General features: G+C 34.9%; 1 protein-coding gene across 2 annotated transcripts in view; it reads right to left on the bottom strand.

Annotated features, from left to right (window-relative positions):
* glt1d1 (glycosyltransferase 1 domain containing 1) overlaps positions 1 to 23,421 on the bottom strand; it is a 93,856-nt gene extending 70,435 nt beyond the window's left edge. For both annotated transcript variants that reach the window (XR_012384672.1, XM_005167246.6), the window contains exons 1-6: positions 23,232 to 23,421; positions 20,016 to 20,167; positions 17,680 to 17,785; positions 12,212 to 12,263; positions 7,359 to 7,395; positions 6,601 to 6,657 (exon numbers count right to left, since the gene is read on the bottom strand). Coding sequence is in view for 1 of the 2 variants with exons in the window: in XM_005167246.6 (XP_005167303.3) it covers positions 6,601 to 6,657; positions 7,359 to 7,395; positions 12,212 to 12,263; positions 17,680 to 17,785; positions 20,016 to 20,167; positions 23,232 to 23,299 (472 nt within the window). In the remaining variant the exon portion in view is untranslated. The remainder of the gene's footprint in view (positions 1 to 6,600; positions 6,658 to 7,358; positions 7,396 to 12,211; positions 12,264 to 17,679; positions 17,786 to 20,015; positions 20,168 to 23,231) is intronic.
* Between the last annotated feature and the right edge of the window lie 2,019 nt (positions 23,422 to 25,440).

The following is a 25,440-nucleotide window of genomic DNA, read 5'->3' as shown; positions in this document are numbered from 1 at the left end:
GCATAAGTTATTTCTCCTCCTTCGTTCTCGTTCCTCTGGGTTCAAGCGGGTTCTACCCAATTGCATTGGTTCAGCGGAGGTCTCAGGGGAAACAGGACTGGAAGTAATTGAGCACAGTGGGTTGCGAGTGCGGAGGAGAGTGTCTAACCTTATAGAAAGTTCAATTAGTTGATCCAGTGTTTCTCCCTCGTCACGACATGCCATCTCTTTCTGCAATTCTGGTCTCAGAGCTTTTCTGTAGAGTGTAGTAAGTGGATCATCAGCCCAGCCTGTTTGCGCTGCCAGGGTGCGGAACTGCAGTGCGAACTCAGCTGCGGAGCGATCTCCCTGTTGGATACACAATAGCTCCTCGCCAGCGTTACGACCACCCTCCGGATGATCAAACACAGTGCAAAAACGTTTGAGAAAGTCATTAAACGAGGGAAATATCGGGGTACTGTCTGGCCATACTGCAGTAGCCCAGTCTAGCGCTTTCCCAGTGAGCAGTGAGCACACAAAAGCAATTTTCCCATTTTCGTCCTTAAACAGATGGGGCTGTTGGGCGATAAACAGTTTACATTGCAACAGGAAGCCTTTACATTTTGCTGGGTTACCTGAGAACTTGTCAGGGAATGCCAATCGAGCTCCGGAGGTCATCGGGGGTTGTGTCACAACAAGTGGACTCGGAGAGTAGTTGGCGGTGAGTTGCGCTGTGGGAGCAGCTTGCAGGTTTTGTAGAAATTTCACAAGTTCGTCTGTCAACTGAGTTAAGTGTGTTAGTTGTTGTTGGTGAGTAGACAATACCTGAGCTTGAGCTGTGACTTCGTGAGACAAAACCTGGAGGGCTGCGGGATCCATGTTGGGCGAAGTCTTCTGTAACGGGGAGACTGACACGGAGGGATCCATTTTGCAGTATTTATTAAGTCACACTTAAACATCAACAACTCGCACGGCTGTGCGGACATACAACATACACATCAACAGGGAAGTAGCAGATGACAGACTCAGTGTGATTACCAGGCTTAGGTCAGAGGCAGGCAGCGTGATTCAGAGTCCGTGTAACAGGCTTTAGTCAGGGGCAGGCGGAGAGAATCAGAGTCCGAGGAAACAGGCTTTGGTCGAGGGCAGGCAGAAGACAAAGCAGAGTCGAGAGACGGGCAGTAGTAGTAAACGGGAGATCAGGCAGGATAGAACGCTCAGAAATGCTGGCCGGGGCTAAACAAGACTTCGCACTGAGGTGTGAGTGAGAGCTGCTTATATGTGGTACGTGGGTCATTAGTGGAATGGAGATCAGGTGTGCTGGAATCAGGGTGAATGGATGACGTAATGGTTAGAAGTCCGGAGATGGTGGCCTCTGCTGGCCAGCGAGGGGAATGACTGGGACCGAGTCGGTGACAGATGCAACAAATCGCATCATACACGTCTTGCACCTTTTTGCGTCAGGTGTATGATAAGGCCCTAAATGCTCATTTTTTGGGTGAACTATCACTTTAAACTACTTGATCTATTTATGCTGTCTAGTGTTGCAGAAAATAAACTAACACAAAAACAAAAACAGAGCTAGTCAAAAGTTCCTTTAAATTATATTTTCCCACAACTGTCAACCCCTCAAGCTACACTTACACCTACAGACAGCTCAAAGCCTCAGAGAAGAAAGGAAAGACCTGAAACTTCACTCTTGTCGCTCACATCCACGAGCACACTAAATCATCTCTGAATCAAGACCATATTTCCCATGAGCCCCTGCAGGCGTCACTGTCATCCTCATCACCCAATCCTACAAGGGGGAATATGCTGCACAATCCCAGTGGACCACCCGACCTCCTCCATCATATGAAAACCTACTGCACCTTAAAAAAAAAAAGTAGACCCCCCAACCAGGGTGGGATCCCGAGTTGAAATCTCAGCTATCCCATCACCCACTTTTGCATTCAATCAGCACAGCAGGAGGTCAGAGCACCTGCTTTGATGGAGCTGCTAGAGCTTCTGTCGACTGATCTCAGAGCAGTGGCACCAGCCCCAGGGGTCTCCATAAACAAGCATGGGCTTATGTAGAGATCAGTCTTCAATGCGGAGCAGCAGGCACACTGGTGCAGATTACTCTACATGCCAGAGCATGAGCTCAGGAGAATGAATGAGATATTCAGGGCCTCTTCATATTTAGTTGTTTATGGAGAATGGCAGTGTATTCATTTGAACTGGGTCTTTCTGCAGCGATGGACTGGTGTATAGCAGTCCCAAAAGTATTTAGCTTTTCACATGTTTTCACATGACATTTCAAACATGCAAATTCACATGTGCAACTCGTGTTACATTTCTGTAAGGGGTCACATGGGGTCTACTAACAAATGACACAACATTCAAACAACTACAATGTAAAAAAAATCTTGCTGCCTTAAATTTTTTTATTGAATCAAATGAACTTTTCTAGGTCATCTCAGCTTACATCAACCACACTGGCTTAAAATATTAAGTTAAACTTTGTATAACATTAAAAAAAAATAGTTGAAACCTGATCAACTTATTAAAAAAAAGTTAATGCAATATAAAATATTTGTCTTGACTTAGCCATAATTTTTTTTTTTTATAGTGGTACTCTGGTAATCTTTTCTGTTTGTTGGGAGGGAAATAAATGCATGCTTGGTTTATATTTTCACAGGCCAGTCATACAGCAACCCAAGCTCATTGGAAATATGTGGGTCACACTTTGTTTTGATGGTCCGTTTGTTGAGTTTAGGCTACACTGCATCTACATGCCAACTAATTCTCATGAGATTATACGTAGACTGTTAGGTTGGGGTTAGTTGACATCAGGGTTCACACTTTTCTAGGACTTTCAAGTCAACTTTCATGACCTAATGTTTCATTTAATGTCTATGTTTACGTGGTAAATCATAGGAAACACAATGAAAGTTTAAATTTATCACAGCATATCAGGAAACACGCAAAAATCTCTTATTTTTATATTTATGCATAGATAATAGATAATGTTTACACAGCACTAATTATGTGAGACCATGTTTTTGGCCAAGAAAAGAAGTAAAAACAACTAACCTCTATTCCAGCATACAGATATTTGTCAAACTAATTTTAGATGATGTTAATAGTTTGTTAAACTAGTAATAGTAGATAAAACTACTTCTATTGTAAAGCCTTGATCACACTTTTTGCTCCATACACTTACATTTATAGGCATGCGAATGCGGCAGACCAGAAACGCAAGCACATGCGACAAGTTTAGCATTTCACTGCATTCAAAATTTCATGCTTGGTGAATTCTTACCTGTGAAATCACATCACGTGATTGCGTTAGACCAATAGAAGATAATTTAAAATAAGAAATTAAAAATATAGAGCAATCGCTTACTTTAATTGATGTCCAATCATATAGTTTAATACCACCCTTTTCGCAGCGCCGTACAACAGAATTTCGCAAGCACAAGCTCTGGTGTGACTGCAGCTTTAGACGCTCTTTGGACAAAAACATCTGTTAAATGACTATTGTGAATGTAATTTCCATAACTTTTTCCAAAATCATGTGGGTCTTTCTTTTTTTTTCAAAACTTTTCCAGGCCTGGAAAATGCCATGTCAAAATTCCATGACTTTTCCAGGTTTTCCCAGACTGTATAATCCCTGTGACATGTACAGTACTTGTAAAGTTTCTAGTCAGTTAAATGTCTGTTTATAAGCAGAATCGACAGATGTTAAGCAGACAGTCTACTAATCCTAAAATGGACCATCAAAATAAAGTATTACCAATATGTTCCCAAGGCTACATTTTTGAAAACCAACAAATGTGTACCCTGTACTACGTTGTCTTGCAATTTTTGTTTTTGCAGATCCACTAGAGGGAGCTATGTAAATTTTTGACAATCTTAAATGCATACCTGTGGCATGTTTTCTTATATGGGCCATTTCTCGTAAATCAACCAGAGACCGATGTGTACGTTTCTGAGAATATTAGGTCCTTGTGTGCCTCCGTGTAAGAAAATTGTCGTCGTGCATAAAATTTTTTAGCTTATAAATTATTTTTTGACTGGCCCACACACAGCCTTCCCTAAAACAATCTGATACTGTTTTCAAAAGCAAACTAGAAGAGAAAAGCCATCGCGGCTGCATGCTTTTACCATGACCTCATGTTTCGTGTTACTGGAGCCATACTCGGACTTAAACCCCGGTCCACTCTGCCTCCCAAGTCTGGAGCCATTCACAGTGAGCTACTGAGCAAACCAAGTCATGCTGGAGAAGCTGTCCATATGAGGTAAGCAGTCAGCGGTACAGCCCCATAGCGTTTTTTTTACACAGAAAACACAGCCATATGTACTCACGAGGATATATTTCTTGGTTCTCAAAAATGTAAACCAGGGCACATTTTCCCAATGAGCCTGTGTCGCGTCAATATGTTCAAGACCAGACTTGTTTTTGAGTATGTTTTCCTTGCTGTGGTTCTCCACTGCAACACCTGAATGATTCCCCAAGAGAACCATTGTTTATGTCACCTGTAACTAATTGTTTTGTTTCCAAGGTTTCGTAAGATATTTGTATTATCAATTTTAGCAAATATACATTATATTAATGCCCTGAAGTGGCAGAATAGACAATTATAATAACAAAATATTTATTTAAAATAAGCCATCCATCAAAGCCGCTTAAAATTTAAAAAAAAAAAATCACATACAGTTGAAGTCAGAATTTTTAGCCCCTCTTTGAATTTTTTTATTCTTTTTCAAATATTTCCTAAATTATGTTTGACAGAGCAAGGAAATTTTCCCAGTCTGTCTGATAATATTTTTTTCTTCTGTAGGAAGACTTATTTGTTTTATTTCGGATAGAATAAAAGCAGTTTTTAATTTTTTTAAAAACATTTTAGGGACAATATTATTAGCCCCTTTAAGATATTATTTATTTATTTTTTTTGATAGTCTACAGAACAAACCATTGTTATACAATATCTTGCCCAATTACCCTAACCTGCCTAGTTAACCTAGTTACCCTAGTTAAGTCTTTAAATGTATCTAGTAAAATATTATTTACTGTCATCATGGCAAAGATAAAATAAATCAGTTATTAGAAAGGAGTTATTAAATCTCATATGTTTTAAAATGTGTTAAAAAAATCTTCTCTCCGTTAAACAGAAATTAAGAAAAAAAACTAAAAGTTTAACACAATTATCAAAATATAAAACTATTGTTTCATTGTAATATAATTTCTATTATTACTATTACGTTTCTATACTGTACAACATGTACAGTAGTATTATTATTACTACTACTAAAAAAAATAATAATTTGCCAATTAGGACAAAATAGAATGTTTCTATAAATTCACAATATATTTCTTTGAGCTGAAAGGTCATTTATGAAGTTTATGTAAAACACACACAAAAAAAGAATCAAAAACAAAAACACTAACAATATGGTGTAAGTAACAATACTTACTATTACTAGTGGCTTAATACCTGGACATTACTAACACTGGAATTACCAAAATTCTATAACTACAATTACCATAGCATTCTCAGATTGTCCCTTCATATTTACAATCAAAGCTTATTATTATTAAAATTAAGCGTTAGATGTCCTCACATTTCATTAAGTAATCACCCTAAAAATACAATCTTTTTACCAATAAACCTGTACTAGACTACCCATGAATGACAGCACCTCACTTTTATCACCATAAAAAGCGATATGAAATGATGAAAATCATATCAAAATTACCAACACATCTTTGCTCTTTCAATCTTTTCCCTCTTTTACCCCCGGTGTTATAGACGTAAAGCCTCTTCACTCTGGCTCAGGTCGTCTCTAATCAAGGTTTAGTGCTCTTGAGTCTGTCTAAGTTCAAGAGTGTTGAAGGCTGAAGACCACATGTATATTTAATAGCATGACGTCTGCTCCTGAGTGTTTGACAGGAATGATGATGAATGCATATGCCAAATTTATCAAAAGAAGTCTGAATGTTCAATGCTATGTAATACCTATTTTTCTGTTGTATATTTAGAGTTAATTCACCCCAATGTGATTATTTATCCACCCTCATGTTGTCCCAAACACACAAGACTTTCTTTAATCTTCAAGGTACCAATGAAAATGTTTTTTATGAACTCAGAGAGATTTCGCTTTAAAATGTAATTAAAAAATAAATCTTCCAGTTTAATCCAAGTCTTTTGAGAAGACATTATTGCTCCATAATATGAACAGACGTAACGTTGGCTTCTGTCAACAGAAAAACACTGACTCCCGGCCACATGACAAGAATGAAACTTAGACTTAAATCCTGTAAAGAATTGTTTGCTGACCAATGTTAAATGAAAATAACGAACTCAATTAAATCGGTTGTTTTTATAAAGAAATCACAACCATTCAGAGGACTAGGAACAAGCCATTTAATTCATCATTTATATTTATTTACTCTTGGTGAATAGTTTTTCATAAATAATAAATATGTCAGAATTGATTAAAAATAACTTTAGTTGTTTTTCAAAGATGAACTAACTTCTGATGTGTTTAGAATAGCATGAGGATGAGTAAAAATGCCTAAATTTTAATTCTAAAATGAAACAAAAAAACTTTGATTATGTGGATATTAAATGGAGAGGACTGGTGAAGGTGTTGTACCTGTGTTGTGTAAAAAGTCACTCCAGCTGAAATTCGATGCCACTCTGGTCTCAATCCCTATAAGAATATGCAAATGTCAAAATGATGTGATGTATCAAATTTGCTAAATATTCAGAGGCACTGAAAAATAAAATACAATACAATAAAAGTTTATTTGAATACTTAGACATTATACCAGGTTATATAACAAAATAATGCTTATATGTGTATTTAGGGACATTTTTTCTAGTAAATATTAATCTAAAGACTCCAGCTATATCACTTTGACTCTCTCTGAATCATACATCAAGTATCATAAAAATATTTAAATCTAAATTTCATCTTTTTTAGAGCTTATTTAATTAAATAAACATGAGCATCTTTTTTTCTGAATTATGTGTAAGTTCAGTTAAATTAAAAATGATTGTATGCCTGTTCCTGTGTTCTGGTCAATCCTGTCAAAATAAATAAATCAATAAACAAATTTAAAAGAACTAAAGCACAGAATGGTGGAACATATCAACTCTGTTATTGTTAACTCTGTTAGTGGTTTTAAAGGTTTAACAACACTTTAAACAATAGTAACACTTAATGCAGTATCAAATGTTCCCCATTTAAACATTATTTTACATTAATAACAGATTTGGTGTACTGTAAATTATACATTTGTTGTATCTTAATCCAGTTTAAGGAGAATGAATGGAAAATGTGTGAAATGTATCAACAAATTTACAATCCATCATAGACTTATTAGTTAATAAATAAATAAAAAACTATACCTTGAGGCTGAACATGGATCTTCTTGCTCTCGCAAACCTGAAAAACAATGGTTGAGAAATCAAATTAAACCATATTTTAAGTTTAATAGTTGTACCATGTTATTATTAGCTATTGCATTTTAAGCTACATACTTTAACCAGAATTAATAAAAGTTAATAAATGTTGTAAATGTTGGTTCTGTTATTAGTTGTTAATGCTAATTTGTTAATGTTAATAATATTTTATGGAAAATGCTACTGATTTTTTTCATTCAACATTTAGTTTAACATTTCCTTATACCTTTACAAGGATCTGTGGCCCTGAAAGCCCTGCAGATGAAAATAAAACTAAATATCAACCATAAAAATTAAAGTTTCGCGATTACTAGCATACAAATTAAAAGCTTATACTGTACACTCACCAGCCACTTTTTACGTACACCTGTCCAGCTGATCGTTAACGCAAATTTCTGATCAGCCAATCACATAGCAGCAACTCAATGCATTTAAGCTGCTGTTACACTGGACTTTTCTCCCCATGAACTTCCATTCATACGCACGCGAATGCGTCAGACCGGAAACGCAAGCTCATGTGACAAGTTTCGCTGCGTTGGAAAGTTCAAGCTTGGTGAACTCTGAGCTTTGAAATCGCATCACTTGACTGTGTGAGACCAATTGACGATCGAAACATGACCTCTCTGGACAGAAAGTGAAAACATGGATCAATCACTCGCTTTTTTAATGTCTAATCATCTTGTTTAATCCCGCCACTTTTCTCAGCGCCGAACGAATTACTCTAGTGTGACCGCAGCCTTAGGCATTTAGACATGGTCAAGACGATCTGCAGCAGTTCAAACAGAGCATTAGAATGGGGAAGAAAGGTGATTTAAGTGACTTTTAACGTGGCATGGTTGTTGGTGCCTGACGAGCTGCTCTGAGTATATAGTGGTCTGAGGCTACAATTCGCCTAGGCTCAACAAAATTGGACCATAGAACATTGGAAAAACGTTGCCTGATCTGATGAGTCTCGATTTCTGTTGTGACATTCAGATTGTAGGGTCAGAATTTGGCATCAACAGCATAAAAGCATGGATCCATCCTGCTTTGTATCAACAGTTCAGGCTGGTGGTGGGGGTGTAATGGTGTGGGGATATTTTCTTGGCACACTTTGGGCCTATTAGTACCAATAGAGCATTGTGTCAATGCCACAGCCTACCTGAGTATTGTTGCTGACCATGTCCATCCCTTCATGACCACGGGCTACTTCCAGCATGAGAACGCACCATGTCATAAAGCGCGAATCATGTCAGACTGTTTTTTTGAACAATGAGTTCACTGTACTCAAATGGCCTCACAGTCACCAGATCCCAATCCAATAGAGCACCTTCGGGATGTGGTTGAACGGAAGATTTGCATCATGGATGTGCAGCTGCCAAATCAGCAGCAACTGCGTGATGCTATCACATCAATATGGACCACAACCTCTGAGGAATACTTCCAGTACATTGTTGAATGTATGCCACGAAGGATTAAGCAAGTTCTGAAGGTGGGTCCTACCCGGTACTAGTAAGGTAAGGTGTATCTAATTAAGTGGCCGTTGAGTGTATATAGGTGTTGTATTTTTTATTTTACTTTTTTAAATATATACATTATTATACACAGTTAATACACACATTATGTACATTCTGTAAATGGAAGCTTCAGTTTTGGATGCAATCAATCAAAATGAATTATTTGACAGCACTACTCTTTTTATGATAATATAGAGTTATTGACATTCAAAGTTCACATCCAAACCATGTCCTTGGCGTAAAAAAAACATACAAAAAAAAAAAAAACTTGGAAAAATCTGTGTGCAGCATGGAGAATCAATGATTCATCTAAATCAATACCAGTGGAGGGGAAAACAAAACAGCACCAGGAAGGTAATGAAAAAATAATATGTAAATGGCTGCTCGAGATAAAGTGGATCATTTCAAACAGGCAGAGGGGAAATTAGCTGGATGTTATCAGTGTTGGGAGAGGGAGACCCCTGGTGTGTGTGTGTTTGTGCGACACAGACGGATCCGGTTTGCCTTCATTTTCCACACGTGTCAAACGTGCATGCTTATTTGGGGATAAAACATGGAAATAGCAATTTTGACGCTGCGCTATCACAGGATGCGAGGCAGGATATTGCATTTGTATCCGTTAAATCCTTCAGAAATACATTTATAGCATCATCAAGCAGTAGCTGATTTTAAACTCCTTTCAGCCACATTAAATCAACACACTCATTTGTATTACATCAGCACTGCTTGAATGGGCTTATATTTTAAGCACAGTTAGGGCACTTTTAGCTATAGATTTGGGCATAATATATTTGTGACATCATAATGTATGCAGTCACTTCTAATCGTTCTAAATGTCTTAATTTCTTTGTTCAGGGTTTCTGCATGTTTCACCAAGTTAAATGTAAAACTTTAAGACATTTTTAAGACCATAATAAATTTAGAATTTAAATTTTTTGAAATTTTAGACTTTTACAGGACTAAATGCTTAGGATTGTTTCGAATATCCCACTTGGAAAAAAAAATTCCCTTGACCTTTCAAAAAATGCCCTCTAACTCTTATTTTTTATATTAGTTTGTCTTATTTTAATTCATTCTTCTTAATTTTTACAGTAGTGTGTAGTCCTGTGTTATGTTGTCAATTTATGTTGTTTGATGTAGCACCTTGGTCCTGGAGGAACATTGTTTTGTTTCATTGTGTACTGCACTGTATATTGTTGATATGAAATGTTCCTTTTTAGACCAAAATACACAACTTTTTAGAAGAATAATTTTGTTTCTCTGTGGATTAATTCTCATGACAACAATCTGTTTTTATCTTGTATCTCCTCAGTTACCTTCTTTCAGAATGTGGATGTCTCAAATATACTTCCACTTGACACTATGAAACATACTTACGATGCACATCATAAGTCAAATGAATTTAGGCATATATGGAGACCTATTTGCCAATATGCTAATGACCACTCTTGACTTTTTATTGCATTCTACATACCCAGTCTCCTGCCTGACATGACCAGATTCCTATACATTTATATTTTTCCCTTCCCTTATTCTTTTCCACTGCTTTTTGTTGTGTATCTGAGGCTATATCTGTATGTTCATAAATATTAAAGAAACTGAGGAAACTACAATAATATATTGTGACTCCAAAACATTGCATGGTAGAGTACATCCAGAAAAAAAAAATAAGGTGCACTGTGTTAAAACTGCATAACTAATAAATAAATAAATGGTAACATTTTAAAATAATGCTTCATTAGTTAATGTTAGCAAATTTATATACTAACATGAACTATGACAATCTTGCACATCATTTATTAGTCATAGTTCAGCACTAATGTATTATTAAAATCTTAATGGGTGTTTGTTGCCACTGTTAGTTAATACACTCAGCTAATGTGAACTAAATATACACCTTTTTTCATTTACTGATATTAACAAATATGTATAAATACTGTAATACATGTATTGTTAATTGTTTGTTTATGTAAGTACATATATTAAAGGTGCAGTAGGTGATCTTTTACAATGCTAACAGCTTAGCATAAATCTCTGAATCACAGTCCCTCCCCTGCCATTCAGAGCCACGCCTCCTGAAACAGGAGCACCCGCACCTTAAAGATGACAGCAAAACCCTCTCTCATGTGTTAAAAGCAACTAGTGCTTGTCCGGCTGCGTGCAGGAATTACACTCATTACTAAGCCAAACTGACATGCTATTTCAGAGTGAATATTTAGAGTTGCATGGTAAACAATATAGGGAGAGACTAGACGGAATAGCACTATTTACTTGTGTTTTGTTGTTAAACTAACTAAAATCTACATTATCGATGCTGTAAAAGTACCTTATGAAACTGAAAATTGTCTCATTAATATTTCACCGGAAGATTTTAATGGCTGAACAACACTTCTGTGAAGATATAACCCATTTGTAACAACAACATCTAAAGTTACATTAGCTTTGCGTGAAGCTAAAATAGTTTTAAAACAAAACATTACCTGTCTAAGAGAAATCCTTCAGCCTTTCTCCAGTGTGCAAAGGTAACTCTGATATTGACTGAGGTTTTTAAAAAGTTTTGGTTTAGCATGTTTTTGCCGATCACGTGCTCTCTCTCTCTCTCTCTTGAACACGCAGCACATCTAAGCAAAAACAGTGGTCGGCGGATATATGGCTGCGCAGTTGTTCAAATCTGCACTTGCTGACAGACAGGCTGGGCTAATTTTTGGAATTATGAGACATGTTGGCCCGACTCTATTTAATTGGATGAACATTTTTTAGTTTTATGCCTTACCCAAAATATAAAAATACATATAAATACATTCAGATCTTTTACTTTAATCATTACCATTGTAATGTGAATAGACTTTCAAAGAGCACAACAACAAATGTTTCTGAAGACAATCACCTACTGCACCTTTAACTAAAGTGCCATTTTTTTAAAGTTTTACCAAGTAAATAAATGCATAAATAATGTAAAATAGGGCACTTTAAACTACTTGAATGTGACTTTATAAATACTCACATGCTGTCGATTGTGTGTGTAGCAAAAGTTATCTTTGCTTTATATTTATTGCAATATATTAGTTGTTCTGAAATATAAGTCCCAGAACATTTAAGGCGATTAAAATTTTTTACTTATAATCCATAAAATGTGATAGAAAAAAAAAATTACATAAACACTTTACATTGATCTCAAACACTTCACTTTTCTCAATGTAGTTTATGTGGAGTAAGTGTATGAAACACCTGCTATGACTTCTTTTTGGCATGATAAAAACACAATTTGATAGAAATGGCAGTGGTAAACACAACATGTCTTACCAGGAGCATCTCAGCCTGTTCTTTCAGTGCATCAGTGAATGCCACAGCAAACCTGCATGAGACAGAGAGATGAAGAAAGTGAGCTGACAAGATTAACATGGAAAGAAACATGAAATGTCATAATTCCGCACAGGAATGTGATAGCAAGATACACCCCAGTGAATGCATTCAACTGCTTTTATTTAGCTGCAATCCCAAATCAAGCCATGGCATAAATATATAAACAAACAAATAAATAAATTAGTATTATTTTTATTATTATTACTACTACTACTACTGCAAATAACCATAATAATAATAATAATAATAGTAATAATCAAACAGAACAAACCAAAACTAAAAGCACAGAAAAACAACGCAAAGCAAAAGCAAAGCAAAACAAAATCCAAACACATAAAATCCCAGAGTAACCCTCAGACTGAGAAACTAGACATGGTGTTGGTTTCATACTGACTACTTTATCAAACAATATTTGTTTTCAACATGCACTTGCTGCTTTTAAAAGTAGACACTTCAAGCTTTCTATAGATATGTGTCTCATGTCTGTGTATTTGTTTTTGCATGGTTTCTGCGCATTTTACTGACGCATTTCTAAAAACAGTTCACGGAGAGAGAAAATACAGATTGGCTACACTGTTTATTATCCTAAGCACACACATTTGTCGTCATTGTGAGTGTACACATTAAAAACTAGACACCTAACAGATTCAATTGATGTATTGATCTTATCTGTACAATCAAAACTGAAAGTGTAATTTAAGTTCATTTCAGGTTTATGAGGTGAAAACTTGTCAAAACTTTGACCCCTAGGGATTAAACTTAGGAAGAGGAAAATAAAGCTGTCTTAAATACTGAAATCATGTACAGTTAACATGATTTATATAGGCATGTATAGTAATAAATAAATAAATAAATAAATAAATGTATCTTCAAACAAATAAATATTTAATAAATTAATATGCAGGGATGGGCAAATAATACATTGATACTGTATGTATTATAAAACAAAAAATCAAATACTTCAATTCTATGTTTATCAAAAAAAAAAAAAAAAAAAAAACTACAGAACACAGCAGCCAGAAATGTATCAAAATAAAATTCTGTATTTTGAAAATACTACAAAATACTTTTACAAGCGAGCGTGACAATTCTTTGCAAAGCTTCTAATAATAGGCCTATTGAAACAGTCAATTAACTATAAAACTGGCTTAGTGAAGTAAACAATGATTAACAGCAACAGCATTTCTCTGAGCAAGATTAAGTCAGCTTTTCTGCCAACTCATTCACCTCTACTTAACACGAGTAGATATTCATGAAGAATGTATACTTGTGTTTCTCTTTGATTTTTGTACAAATTTCATACAGAAAGCCCTGTCTTGAAAATTATCCTTTATTTAATCACTAGAAAAGCCATTGAATGCAGATAATGATTTGGAATATACTATTATCTCTTGATTTTTTGCAATTGTACTCTTTAATACACAATATAAAACATAATATCTCATTAAAATAGCTATCCGTTTTTGTTGCCATTAAACCGGAGTTGGGTTTTAGACCAGTCTGTAGACTGGAGTATTATTAAATATGATTAAATATCAGTCTCAAACTGATCACCTGTCAAAGTTTGTAACTGACAATAAAGAGTACAAGATCAGATCAGCTACCGGCATTTGAAACAGCAATGAAGTTTTGTAGATATCGTCACTAGGACCTATTTATGTTGTTTGTCTTATTTTGACCTGCTCCCGAATCCACCTCTGCTATTTTTCTGTTACTTTCTTTATATCCATTCACTCAATTATTCATTTTCTTTTCGGCTTAGTCCCTTTATTGGTTTTGTGGTCGTCACAGCAGAATGAACCGCCAACCTATCCAGCATATGTTTTACGCAGCGGATGCCTTTCCAGCGGCAACCCATTACTGGGAAAGATCCATACACACTCATTTACACACATACACTACGGACAATTTAGCATAACCAATTTACCTATACCACATGTCTTTGGACTGTGGGGGAAACCGGAGCCCCCAGAGAAAACCCACGCTAACAAGAGGAAAACTTGTAAAACCAAACCAGCGACCTTCATCCTGTGAGGCGATTTTGCTACCCACTTTCTTTATATGTGATTTCCACCTCTACTCCAAGCATTAATCAACTTCTTCGGTATTAATCAATTTTCTAGTCTGATCTCAAGCCCTGGCAAGTAACTCAGAAAGCAACAATATAGACCTCTGCTAAAATATTTTACAGTATTTGAAAAATACAAAAATACAAGACACTATAGTATTCGGATACTAAATATTAAGCCATTTTCATAAACCCTGTCAAAAACAAATTACAAAATACAATTTTGCATTTAAAATACATATTTAAAATAGTTAAAATTAGACATTTTAAACCCCCTTTGATTTTTTTTTCTTTTTTAATTAATTCCCAAATGATATTCAAAAGAGCAAGAAAATTTTCACAGCATGTCTGATAATATTTTTTTTCTTATAAAGAAAGTCTTTTTTTTTTTTGGATAGAATAAAAGCAGTTTTTTTTTTTTTTTTTTTTTTTTACTATTTTAAGGTCATTAAAATTAATTTAAAAACTAAAATTATTAGCCCCTTAATTATTGTTACCTGAAATGAAGGTTAACTGAAATAAAACATCCAATGAAATACAGCAATCTTTTTTTTATTCAGTCATTAAATAAAATCCTCAAAATCATGTATTTATTTCCCATTTACCACATTTTATTTCCAAGACATGGCCTTAAACTTTTGAAACTCCCTGTTCTGTATGTTTTATTTTTTCCCCAAGGAGAAAGTTTGGACTACGCCTGTCTTTCTATCAAGCCTCATCCTGGAGCTCTCTTTATTCAAACTCTAAACAAACACAAGCACAAACACATGCATAAGACATAAGGTCCCCTTTGATTTTTGTGGGTTGAGCTAACAATAATTTTGAACAGAGGGAAAAAAGCAGACATGGAGTGTTGTGTAATGTCTTCAAATGACGGCAGCTAGACCCCATGAGCTTCCCTGCATCTCCTCTTCATCATGCATCCCTGGTCTGCTTCTCTTGCAGGAGATGTGAAGGTTAGTCAGGAACAGCAGCAGCAGGGGGTTTCTCTTACTGATGTCTTTGAAGTGAAAGGGCTCTCATCGTTCTTTTGCTACCTGGTGACAATTATTCCCTTAGGACTGTCAAAATGATGGGAGCCTGCCTGTACTAATCAAACAGATCACATGAAGCTCTATCACCTGACTAATAAACTGAAAACATCAAGCTTTGGGTGTAGATTCAGTTAAAAGACCTTAAGCTAAATAAAAAAAGCAGACCGTTGTTCAAAAGTTTGGGGTCAGTAAGTTTTAAAGGTATAGTTCACCCAAAAATGAACATTTACGCAACCTCAAGTGGATTTCTTTTTTCTGTTAAACACAAAAACAGATATTTTGAAATGAGCTTTTACTTCCTTAAGCAGGTCACACACCAGAAGCGCCGCTTGGCGGCACGCTGCGCAGCGCCACGCAGCGGCATGCATTTTAGAATTCTAAACATAGGTTTCTATCAGGATACACACACCGGCGCCGCTAGTCGGCGGCTGGCGGCGGCGCCCGGCCACGGCTCAGGACGCAGTTCATTTTTCAGCCGCGCCACAGAGCGCCATCTGATTAGTTTCATGTTAAATATCATTCAAATGTGCGCATCTGGTGTGTGATACTTTAAACTGTCATGTGCGACCTGCTTTAGTCATATATACTATGGAATTCAATAATTACTGGTTTCCACCTTTCTTCAAAATATCTTCTTTTGTGTTTAACAAAAAAAAGAAACTCAAACCAGATTTGAACAAGTAAAAGGTGAGTAAACGATGACTGAATTATAAGCTTTGTGTAAACTAACCCTTTAAGAGTGGCTAAGGGAGCGTGGGGTACAAAGTAACGCAGTCTTTCTGTCAATTACAGAAAAAGTTTGGCGAAACTTGGATGAGAAACACAGGAGAAACCTTTTTTGCAGCATAAATGTATTTTTATTATAATATTTTTTTATTTAAAAAAAGTTGTGAATGTACGTGAAATCTTAGATTGTTGTTATCACCGTCTTCTAGGCTAAAAGATGAAACCATTTTGAAAGATGTAAAAAACACAATGACTGCTAGGCAGTTGTGAGGTAAACATGACACAGCGGGGTTAGTTGCAACAGGGTGTAACAATTGTTAACCACACACTGTTCTCAACATTACACTCAATTTTTTTTTTCACAAAAAATATTTTTTAAAAGAAAAAAACATATATTTTATTGTTAATAATGCAAATAAATGCATTGTATAATAATGAATAAATGGATAATAATGCAAATAGATTGAAATGTGTTTATCCAATAAACAAATAAATATATAAACATGCTGTGCTATTTAAAAGTAAAAAAATAAATGAGCCAATTATTGAGGAAATATAGCTACTATTTAAAGTAAACAGAAATTAAATTAGCTGTGTGAAATCTGCCTTTTTAAGCATGCGTTACAACTAACCCTCTGACTGTTACAACTTGCCCCACAGGTGGGATAAATAGTAACAGTTTTACTCCTGGCACTTTTGGCAATACTGCACAGAAACCATAGATCCTGCGATCATAATTTCAGTGCTCATTTGTAGGAAAGGCTTGTGTGTTGTGGGTAAAAAAAAACATGGTTTTTCTAACTCCATTACTTTGTTCATTATTTGACCAAAACCAAAAAGTGTTACTTTTTTGCCCCGCTCTCCCTACAGCACTGTGTATCATGTGTGGTGTTTGTTTTGTTTACAATTCAATTTATGCAGTACTATGTGTCAATGCACTTAACCATTAGGCTATTGTTGCCAACTATGAGAACAAAAATGTATGCAAAGCAGATTAAATCAGCTTTCAATTGATGTATGGTTTGATAGAATAGAATGATATGTCTCTGAAATAAAACTATTTGAATACACAAAAATGGAGAGTTCAGAAAAAATCTAAATATTGAGGAAATCATCTTTAAAGCTACTAAATTAACCCCTGTGTGCTTTTGGGGATGTTTCCGTCCACTATAGAGTGGTTTTGAGTCTTGATTTGGCCACAACTTTCTCTGTGTTACAGCAAATGGAATGATCTTTGGTGTTAAATCTTATTTTGTCATATATTTTGAGAAAATGGTTTTAAATTAAAAAAAAAATAAATAAAATCTTAACTATACATTGTGGGCAAATTCCCCATTGGACATATTATGTAAGGAATGATTTTCAATTGCATGGAAAAAAAAAAAAAGTACCATGTTTAGTACCATCTTATTTTTCTTTAGTGTTTCGCAGAACCGAGGAAGTCATACATGTTTGAAGTGTTTTATACATGATGACAGAATTTTCCGTCCGGTCAAACTGTTCCTTTAATTACAGCTGACCGGAGCAGTGAAGCAGGAAAAGAGTCAGCTATCATCAGGAAAAAAAACAGTAAATTTGACCTGGCCTTGCGCAGAACTTCCTCCATCACAGCTCGCTTGTGCTCATCCCTCACGTCCTCGTTGACATCTGTCCCTCCGAACACCACTCCGAACGGCAATCCCACATCTGCAGGGAAATGTAAATTCACAACAAAGACGCAAATCCCTCATTTCACTTATTCACCTCATCTGAAGTTCAACTTTTAAATCCTTCGAGTGAGGAAAGTCTTTGAGGCATGAAACAGTGTGTTTATCTTGCCCGAGGGGACGTAGTCATCCACAGAGTGGACACTCTGAGCAATGACTGAAAAAAATGGCCATATCTCAGAGAGTAGCCTTTGGTCTGAATAAATATGCACATATATGAGTTCATTTAATGCCATGAATGATTACCATCTTCATATGGCATTATTTATATATTATATAAAAGAGTTGCCTTGTCCAATACATAAAAAACTTGTTACTACAATTTTTCATTATCAAAAATTATTGATATTAATAACAACATTTACTTGCTATTAATGGATAAGGAAAGATTTTCTACACACTTTTAATTTAGGCTTCTAAATCAGTTTCATTATTTAAAGGACTTCAGTGTGTTCCATTTCCTTTAGATTATACTTTTTTATTTACAGTTAATATATTGTCTAATTAGTTAAAACAATGATAATCAATTTATGCAATGTTACATTGCAAAATTAACAATTAACCTACAAATTAACAATGCAACACATTTACAACTAAACGTGAAATGCTTTTTGAGTGACAAAACTAAATGAAACTGTTTAAAAATAAATGAATAATACAAATATATTAGTAGTTAAGTGTATCAATTCTTTAAAGTACATATTATTGTTACATTTCTAGCCCGATTTTAGTTAAATCAAACCTTTATTTTAGCAGATGTGACAATTCTGTCTGGTTCTCAAATCTGATTGGCTGATAGCTGTGCAATATTCTGTAATAACAGCACTCGTACACAGCCTTCTCACCCTTCTTTATTACTTCGCCCACATAGAGTGACAGCAGATCAATGAACTAACTACAGTTTGACAAATATTGCAGCTGTTGGACAACAAAATGTACATTTGAGGCAAAAATGTAGTTGTTTAGATTGCAACTATGCAGTTAAATTATAAGGATAGTGGCTATTTTAAATATTTATAATTACAGAGAGACAGCACGTCGGCATTCATTAGCCTGTCATACTGAGCAGAACAAAGACAGGTGATGTTCTGCCACAAGATGGCACAGAGACAGCAGAAAAAGCCCTGTTTAGGAGAAATACTCAGCGTAATTTCAAACTACAGCTTATCAAAACATTATAAAACAGGTAAATCATTCTCTCTCTTTTGTATGTTGTAGTGCTGTATTACCATAGTCAAGTAGTGATTCTGGTAGCATTTGCTTTGGCTTTTTTGGGGTCAATTATTTTGATATCTCGATTGCAACAGAGAAACACTGGGAAATCTTTGTGGACTGATGGCATTTCATGCCGTTCAGCGTTTTAATCTTAAAATTTGAGCAAGATCAACTGTTTTGTCATCACGTTAGATATTACGCTAAAGAATTATTCAAACACTAGCTCTAAAGTGACGTTGGTGAAGTAGCAACGTTTTCTGCTATTCTGATGTCAGCTGCAGATGTGAAGTAATGGCGGAAGAAAGTAGTTCCTCATACAAAAGGATTTTTAGACTCTCTGTGTTTGATTTTCTTTTTTATATGCATGATTATGCCGTCAAACTGTTTTATAAATGCAATATCACAAGAGAAGCAGTGCAATATGGCTGTATATTGTCAATGGTGAAGCACTAAGGCACTCAGCCTGCAGGCTCATGCCAATGCCTCTCACCAGTGCCAATATACATTCATATCGCACTGCTACTCTTGTGATATTGCTCATATATATAGTTAGTCAGTTATTAAGTTTATATAATACGTTTGTTGTTGCTAAATGACTGTAATCCATAATCTACATGTAAATTTGGCATATATATATATATATATATATATATATATATATATATATATATATATATATATACATATATATATATATATATATATATATATATATATATATATATATATATATATACATATATATATATACATATATATATATACATATATATATATATATATACATATATATATACATATATATATATACACACCAAGGTCAAAATATTTGTGATAGAGCAAGATGGTAAAACTAACGAGACAAGATAGATGTGTGTACACTACAGAATATGTGTGTGTGGCACAACTCCTCGCTATGAAATCTGAGATGTTCTCACTAATCAAGTGAAACCAGCATGTGCATGTGTATTTTGAGAGACTGGGGGACTTGTCACCTAAAAGCAGCCTGCCTCCTTTGAAAAGATGAATGGCCAGCGCAGCCTCGAACCGCGGTTCTTGCGTCATCAGGGATGATACATCAGAAGCAGAGCTCAACCCTCTTGTATCACAGAGTACACAAGTATGTCCTGCAGCCTCAATGTGATTCCTGCAATCCAAAGACACACACAAACATACAGAGAACTGTTTAAATAAGCATCTTATTTTGTGTAATATATGGGCTCTGTGTTGCAATGCCCTGACTAAAATACTTTGGCAGTGTCATACTGCAGTTTCAGTAATACAATGGTACTTTTGTACTGTATATACCAGGAGAAAATAACCCCTGCAATAATTACAAATTGCAAGTATTTGATATTAAAGCAGCTTTATTTATTGTTAAGATGGTGATAAAATAAATGGAACTGAATTATTTGTGCTGGTCTGCCTCAATGGTCTAAAAGCTGTCAAAATGATTAAAATCAGGCCAATTAAATCAAAGAAGAATGAGCTTTACTAACCAAAGTCAGGCTGGGAATCAATTCAGATATCCCATTTCCATTTGAATCTGATTCACAGGCTCTCATTTAGACCTGTCACAATATCTTTTTTTTGTTGTATGATATATTGCACCAAAATAGACTGAGATAAACGATATTATTATCATTTTAAGACCATTTCATGCCACTCATTATATAATGCCAGATTGACAATATAATATCATCACAATGAAAGTGCAGTCTTTCAAAGAACAAATTATATTTTATTTTTAAGAATAATTCATTTAATTATAGTCATGTTAACAATTTAATAAGTAGGCAATAGGATCAGGGATGCATTTCTGACACATATCGTTAGCCGACTAAGGTTGCAGGTTCCAACCTTACAAACATAGCTCATTGATTTTTTCCAAATCCATCGTTCCAACAAACATTCGCAAACTGCATCGCAAACTTGTGCACTTGCAACTACACCTCAGTTATCCCCCCTATGCCCTATTCCTTTAGAACATTTTAACATTTAAACTTGAAATTATTATTTTAAAAAAAAGCATTAAAGTCATCACTCCTAGGTGTCATTTGTTTTCGAAGTAGTTTTACCTTCAATTTTAGCGATCATCAAGTTTATAATTGCATTCCCTTTGCAGTGCACCTTGAAAACATGTATGCCATTTCGAACACAGCTGAGCGGAATTTATGTTACATCTCCAAAGCGAGTACATTTTTTACAGTCATTGGTTCAAAGCTTGTGAGAAAAAAAAAAAACATACGTTAATGAATTTAATTAATAGTAGGTTATTTATTAAGACATGTAGTCTACTGTATATGGCAAGGGCCTGTTGGCTAGGACATTTCTGCGGTGGTTTGCATGTGTCAAATTGTAAAAGTAGACTTTTCAAAAAATATATATAAATATGAACATCCTACTTATTATTGTTATTATTATCATTATTATTAACAATAATAATAATAATTATTATTATTATTATTAAAGTAGTTTTTTTCATGTCCTAATAAATATTATAAAAATTCAATGCTTAATAGCCTCATTATTTATTGATTTATGTGATTTATATATGGCATTAGAATACGTGTTAGCTTTTGTAAGTGATTTTATGTTAATTCAGAACAAAAGAAGTAATGTTTTCAATAATATTTGTAAAGGAAACAGGCCCTATATGTTCCATTTACATATATTTCAATTAATATGGAAAACGAGTGCATGTTTTTACCAAAACTAATATTGATTTTTGTTTTATTAAATGCGTGTGCATGTATAACAATATAATTTGCACAAAGCAATTATGAGGTTCTTCACTAAAGAAGTTGTTACTACAGCCCGTTTAGAGCATTATTATGGGCGTCTTACGTTATAACTAACTTAGTTCAAACAATGAATCTGTGACAGAAAAATTATGGGTTTTGGGAAACACTCGCCACTACATTGTTCTTTTCCCAAATGATGCATTGTACTATGATAGTTCAGCCGCGAGTTACGTTGCTGTTTGGGAAACGCACCCCTGATTCTGAAAAACCTATATCCTAAATAAATCACAATAAATTTTCAGACACCGACATTAAATATACTAAAGTAACTTATATGGAATGTTATAGTGGGTTTTTTTTTTAACCATAACGACACTAATAGAGATGATGTTGCTACAATTGTTTTTTTTTTTTTATGTATGGGCGATATATTGTTTCACCAAATATGATTGAGCTCATGTCTATGTGTTGTACGGTAAGTCGATACATTGATTATTGTGACAGGCCTAGATATGATGCAGTGAACATAGATTTAACACATACAGTGAATAAATAAAAATAAAAGAATATCCACACACCTGAATATCAAACTATCAAATTTGAACTTTTTACTAGAATATGAACAATAAAACACAATTTAAAAAATTGCAATAAGATGCAACTGCACATTTTATATAGAACACAAATTTTACATTAGAATTTCAAAATGACCACCAGTGATATCTGTGATGAAAATACCATTTTCTATCAAATTTTTGAATTCTGAATGGTAAATAGATCAATTTTATGTAAGATATGAAGGTAATGAGACAAGAAAGATTTTGACTTTCTGTTTCCAACATCCCATGCACACGTTCACACCATTAATAATCGATTAATAATATTAACAATAAAAAATACTATGTTCAGCAATATAAACATTTGATATTGCATTATGCACTATGTGAACATGCACACTTCTATTACCTATTAATTATTACTGTAAAATACATTGTGGAAATGTTTTTAAGGGATTAATCATCAACTGTGTTCTTATTTTGTCACCAAATAAACTATTGATTGTTTACTTTTATTGTTTGTTATTCAGTCCTTTACCTCGATTTTACCTAACCTATTAGAACAACAACAAAACTGGTCCTCCCATGCTTAAAACAGCCCAGTTTTCCAGTATACCACAATATTGCCATGGTACAGGTCCTAAAAAACAAGGTAGACATAGCGTCGATACAACATAGCTTCACATGGGTGTAGTATTATGTGCACTAGAGCAAGATATCTTGTGCAAATGTGACATAATTATGTTTATCGTACTTGGTTTTAAGATGCTACGTTAACGTTAATCGGTTCAGCTGAAAAAAATGATCGCCTTACAGGATTAATACGTCCAGGGTAAGCTGTTTTGTGAGACCGAGAGTCAAAGGAGGGCACAATACTTCCTTGTTTCGCAAAGCAAACAAATTACTGTACCTTATTCTTTCAGCAGTGGTACAGTTCCCTGTTTTGGGACTTAAGTAGGCTAGAAAGAGCACGCGCATTTCAGCGTGTGATAGTAAAATGCTGACGCTGATAAACAATGAGAGCAGAGACCGACAGTGAGCGACTCTCTCTGGACTCTGTTGATCTCATGCTGTCACGTCAGCGACCAGCCTCCCGAACCCGGACAAACCAAACGCGCGTGCTGTTTATTTAAGCACGGGTCCGTTTGTAATGTAGACCCTCCGGAAACACGGAACTATTTAGTAGGCGCGACATTGAAATGATAATGTGCTACTAAATCATATCTAAACGTATGTTTTTTTTAGTCCGAGTCCTATTTATGTGGATTGTGGTCCTCCTTGGAGATGTTAGCTGGAAATTGTAGCATATGTAAACATGAAACAAAGCAGGAATGAATGAACAATTAAATTAATCTATTAATAAATGCACAATTTTATTGTATCCTATAAATGTTTAAGTATCACAAATAAACAAACATTATAAATTATACACAATCCTCTACCCTATATGCAGGGGCGGATTTAATCAATAAGCAAGGTAACCAGCAACTTAGGGCCCCAGAAAATCTAAGGGCCCCTAAATTAATACCTAGAAGTATAAATGATACCTTTAAATTACATATTGCATTATCTTCTGTCATATTTTGTTAGGTGGGGGTCTAAAATGTTTAACTTGAACGTAATTATAACATCTGCTCAAATGTTCCCTCCACCTTTAATCATAGTCCAGTCTAACAGTCAAATCAGTAAAGATTTAGTTTTATTCACATTTGTTATTTTTTGTTGTGAATTTATTTTAGGAAAACAAATAATTTCAAAAGTTTTACAAGATGCTTTACACGTTTTTGTTTTACGTTAAGATAACGTAGAAAAAGAAAGGAAAGGGGGGAAAAAATCATTTAAGTACAAAGTGCCTTTAGAACTTTTGGGCCCCATGGCTGTAATTGCTTAGGGCCCCAAAACCACTAAATCTGCACCTGCCTATATGTAATTTGTGACCAGATGGCTATGCTGTAATAGTAAACTGTTAAAGGTTACATAATACAATGCATCAAATAATCTTAAAATGGTAAATACAAGTGTCTGGCATAAGTTAAAGCTTTGTTTGTGCTGTTGTTGTTTAATTGAATATGTTTTTAATATTTTCTGTTTTCTATTCAAATTTTCACATGTATATTTTTATTCAGTTTAGCTTTAGCTATTTGATTTTAATGTTAGAGAAACAGAAATGACAAACAATTCCAAAGATACTAATGGACAGTTTCCACTGAGTGGTACGGTACGGTACGGTTCGGTACATGAGAAAACGGTACCAAAAGTTGGAGCAACACGTGCAGATGAATGCTGATTGGTTACAGAGAATCGTCACTTGTGCATGCATCAAAGACAAGAAACAACACAGGAAGCAGCGCCATTAAAAAAATAAATAAATAAATCAGCAAAAACTATAGAACAAATAATGTCTGCGTGCTGCAATCAACCGTGGTCGACGTGAGAGGTGCAAACCTTCCTGGCCACATCGGAAAAGAGAGTGTGCAATTAGAGCTTGATGACATGGTGAGAAATGAAAAGGTTTTTCAGCATGTTTCTAAAAGAAATAAAATATGTTTTTAATTATATGAGGACTAAGCCAAACAAAATTATAAATGATTGTTTGTTTACGCCTCACAGCAAGAAAGTAGCTGGTGATATTTCTGTGTGGAGTTTGCATGTTCCCCCAATGCTCGTGTGGGTTTCCTTCAGGTGCTCCGTTTTTCCCCACAGTCCAGACATGCACTGTAAGTGAATTGGATGAACTAAATTGCCCGTAGTGTATGAGTGGTGTGTAATTGCGAGAGATTATAAGTGTTTCCCAGTACTGGGTTGCAGCTGGAAGAGCATCCGATGTGTAAAACATATGCTGGATAAGTTCATTCCACTGTGGCGACCCCTGATAAATAAAAAACTAAGCTAAATGAAAATGAATATAAATGAATTCTGACAGCAAAGGTGATTTTTTACCAGCTTTTCTTTCAGAGACTAATGTCACCTTCATAAATCCTTATAATACTTGCAGGTCTTTCAGTTTTATAAATAAATAATAGAATCAATCAATCAATAAATCAATCAATCCATTCATCCTTCCACCCACCCACCAAACCAACCAACCAATCAATCATATCTACTAGTTTATACTAGTA

This window comes from Danio rerio, chromosome 8 (genome assembly GCF_049306965.1).
Source record: "Danio rerio strain Tuebingen ecotype United States chromosome 8, GRCz12tu, whole genome shotgun sequence".
Taxonomy (NCBI): domain Eukaryota; kingdom Metazoa; phylum Chordata; class Actinopteri; order Cypriniformes; family Danionidae; genus Danio; species Danio rerio.
This window is presented reverse-complemented; position numbering and strand designations above follow the sequence as displayed.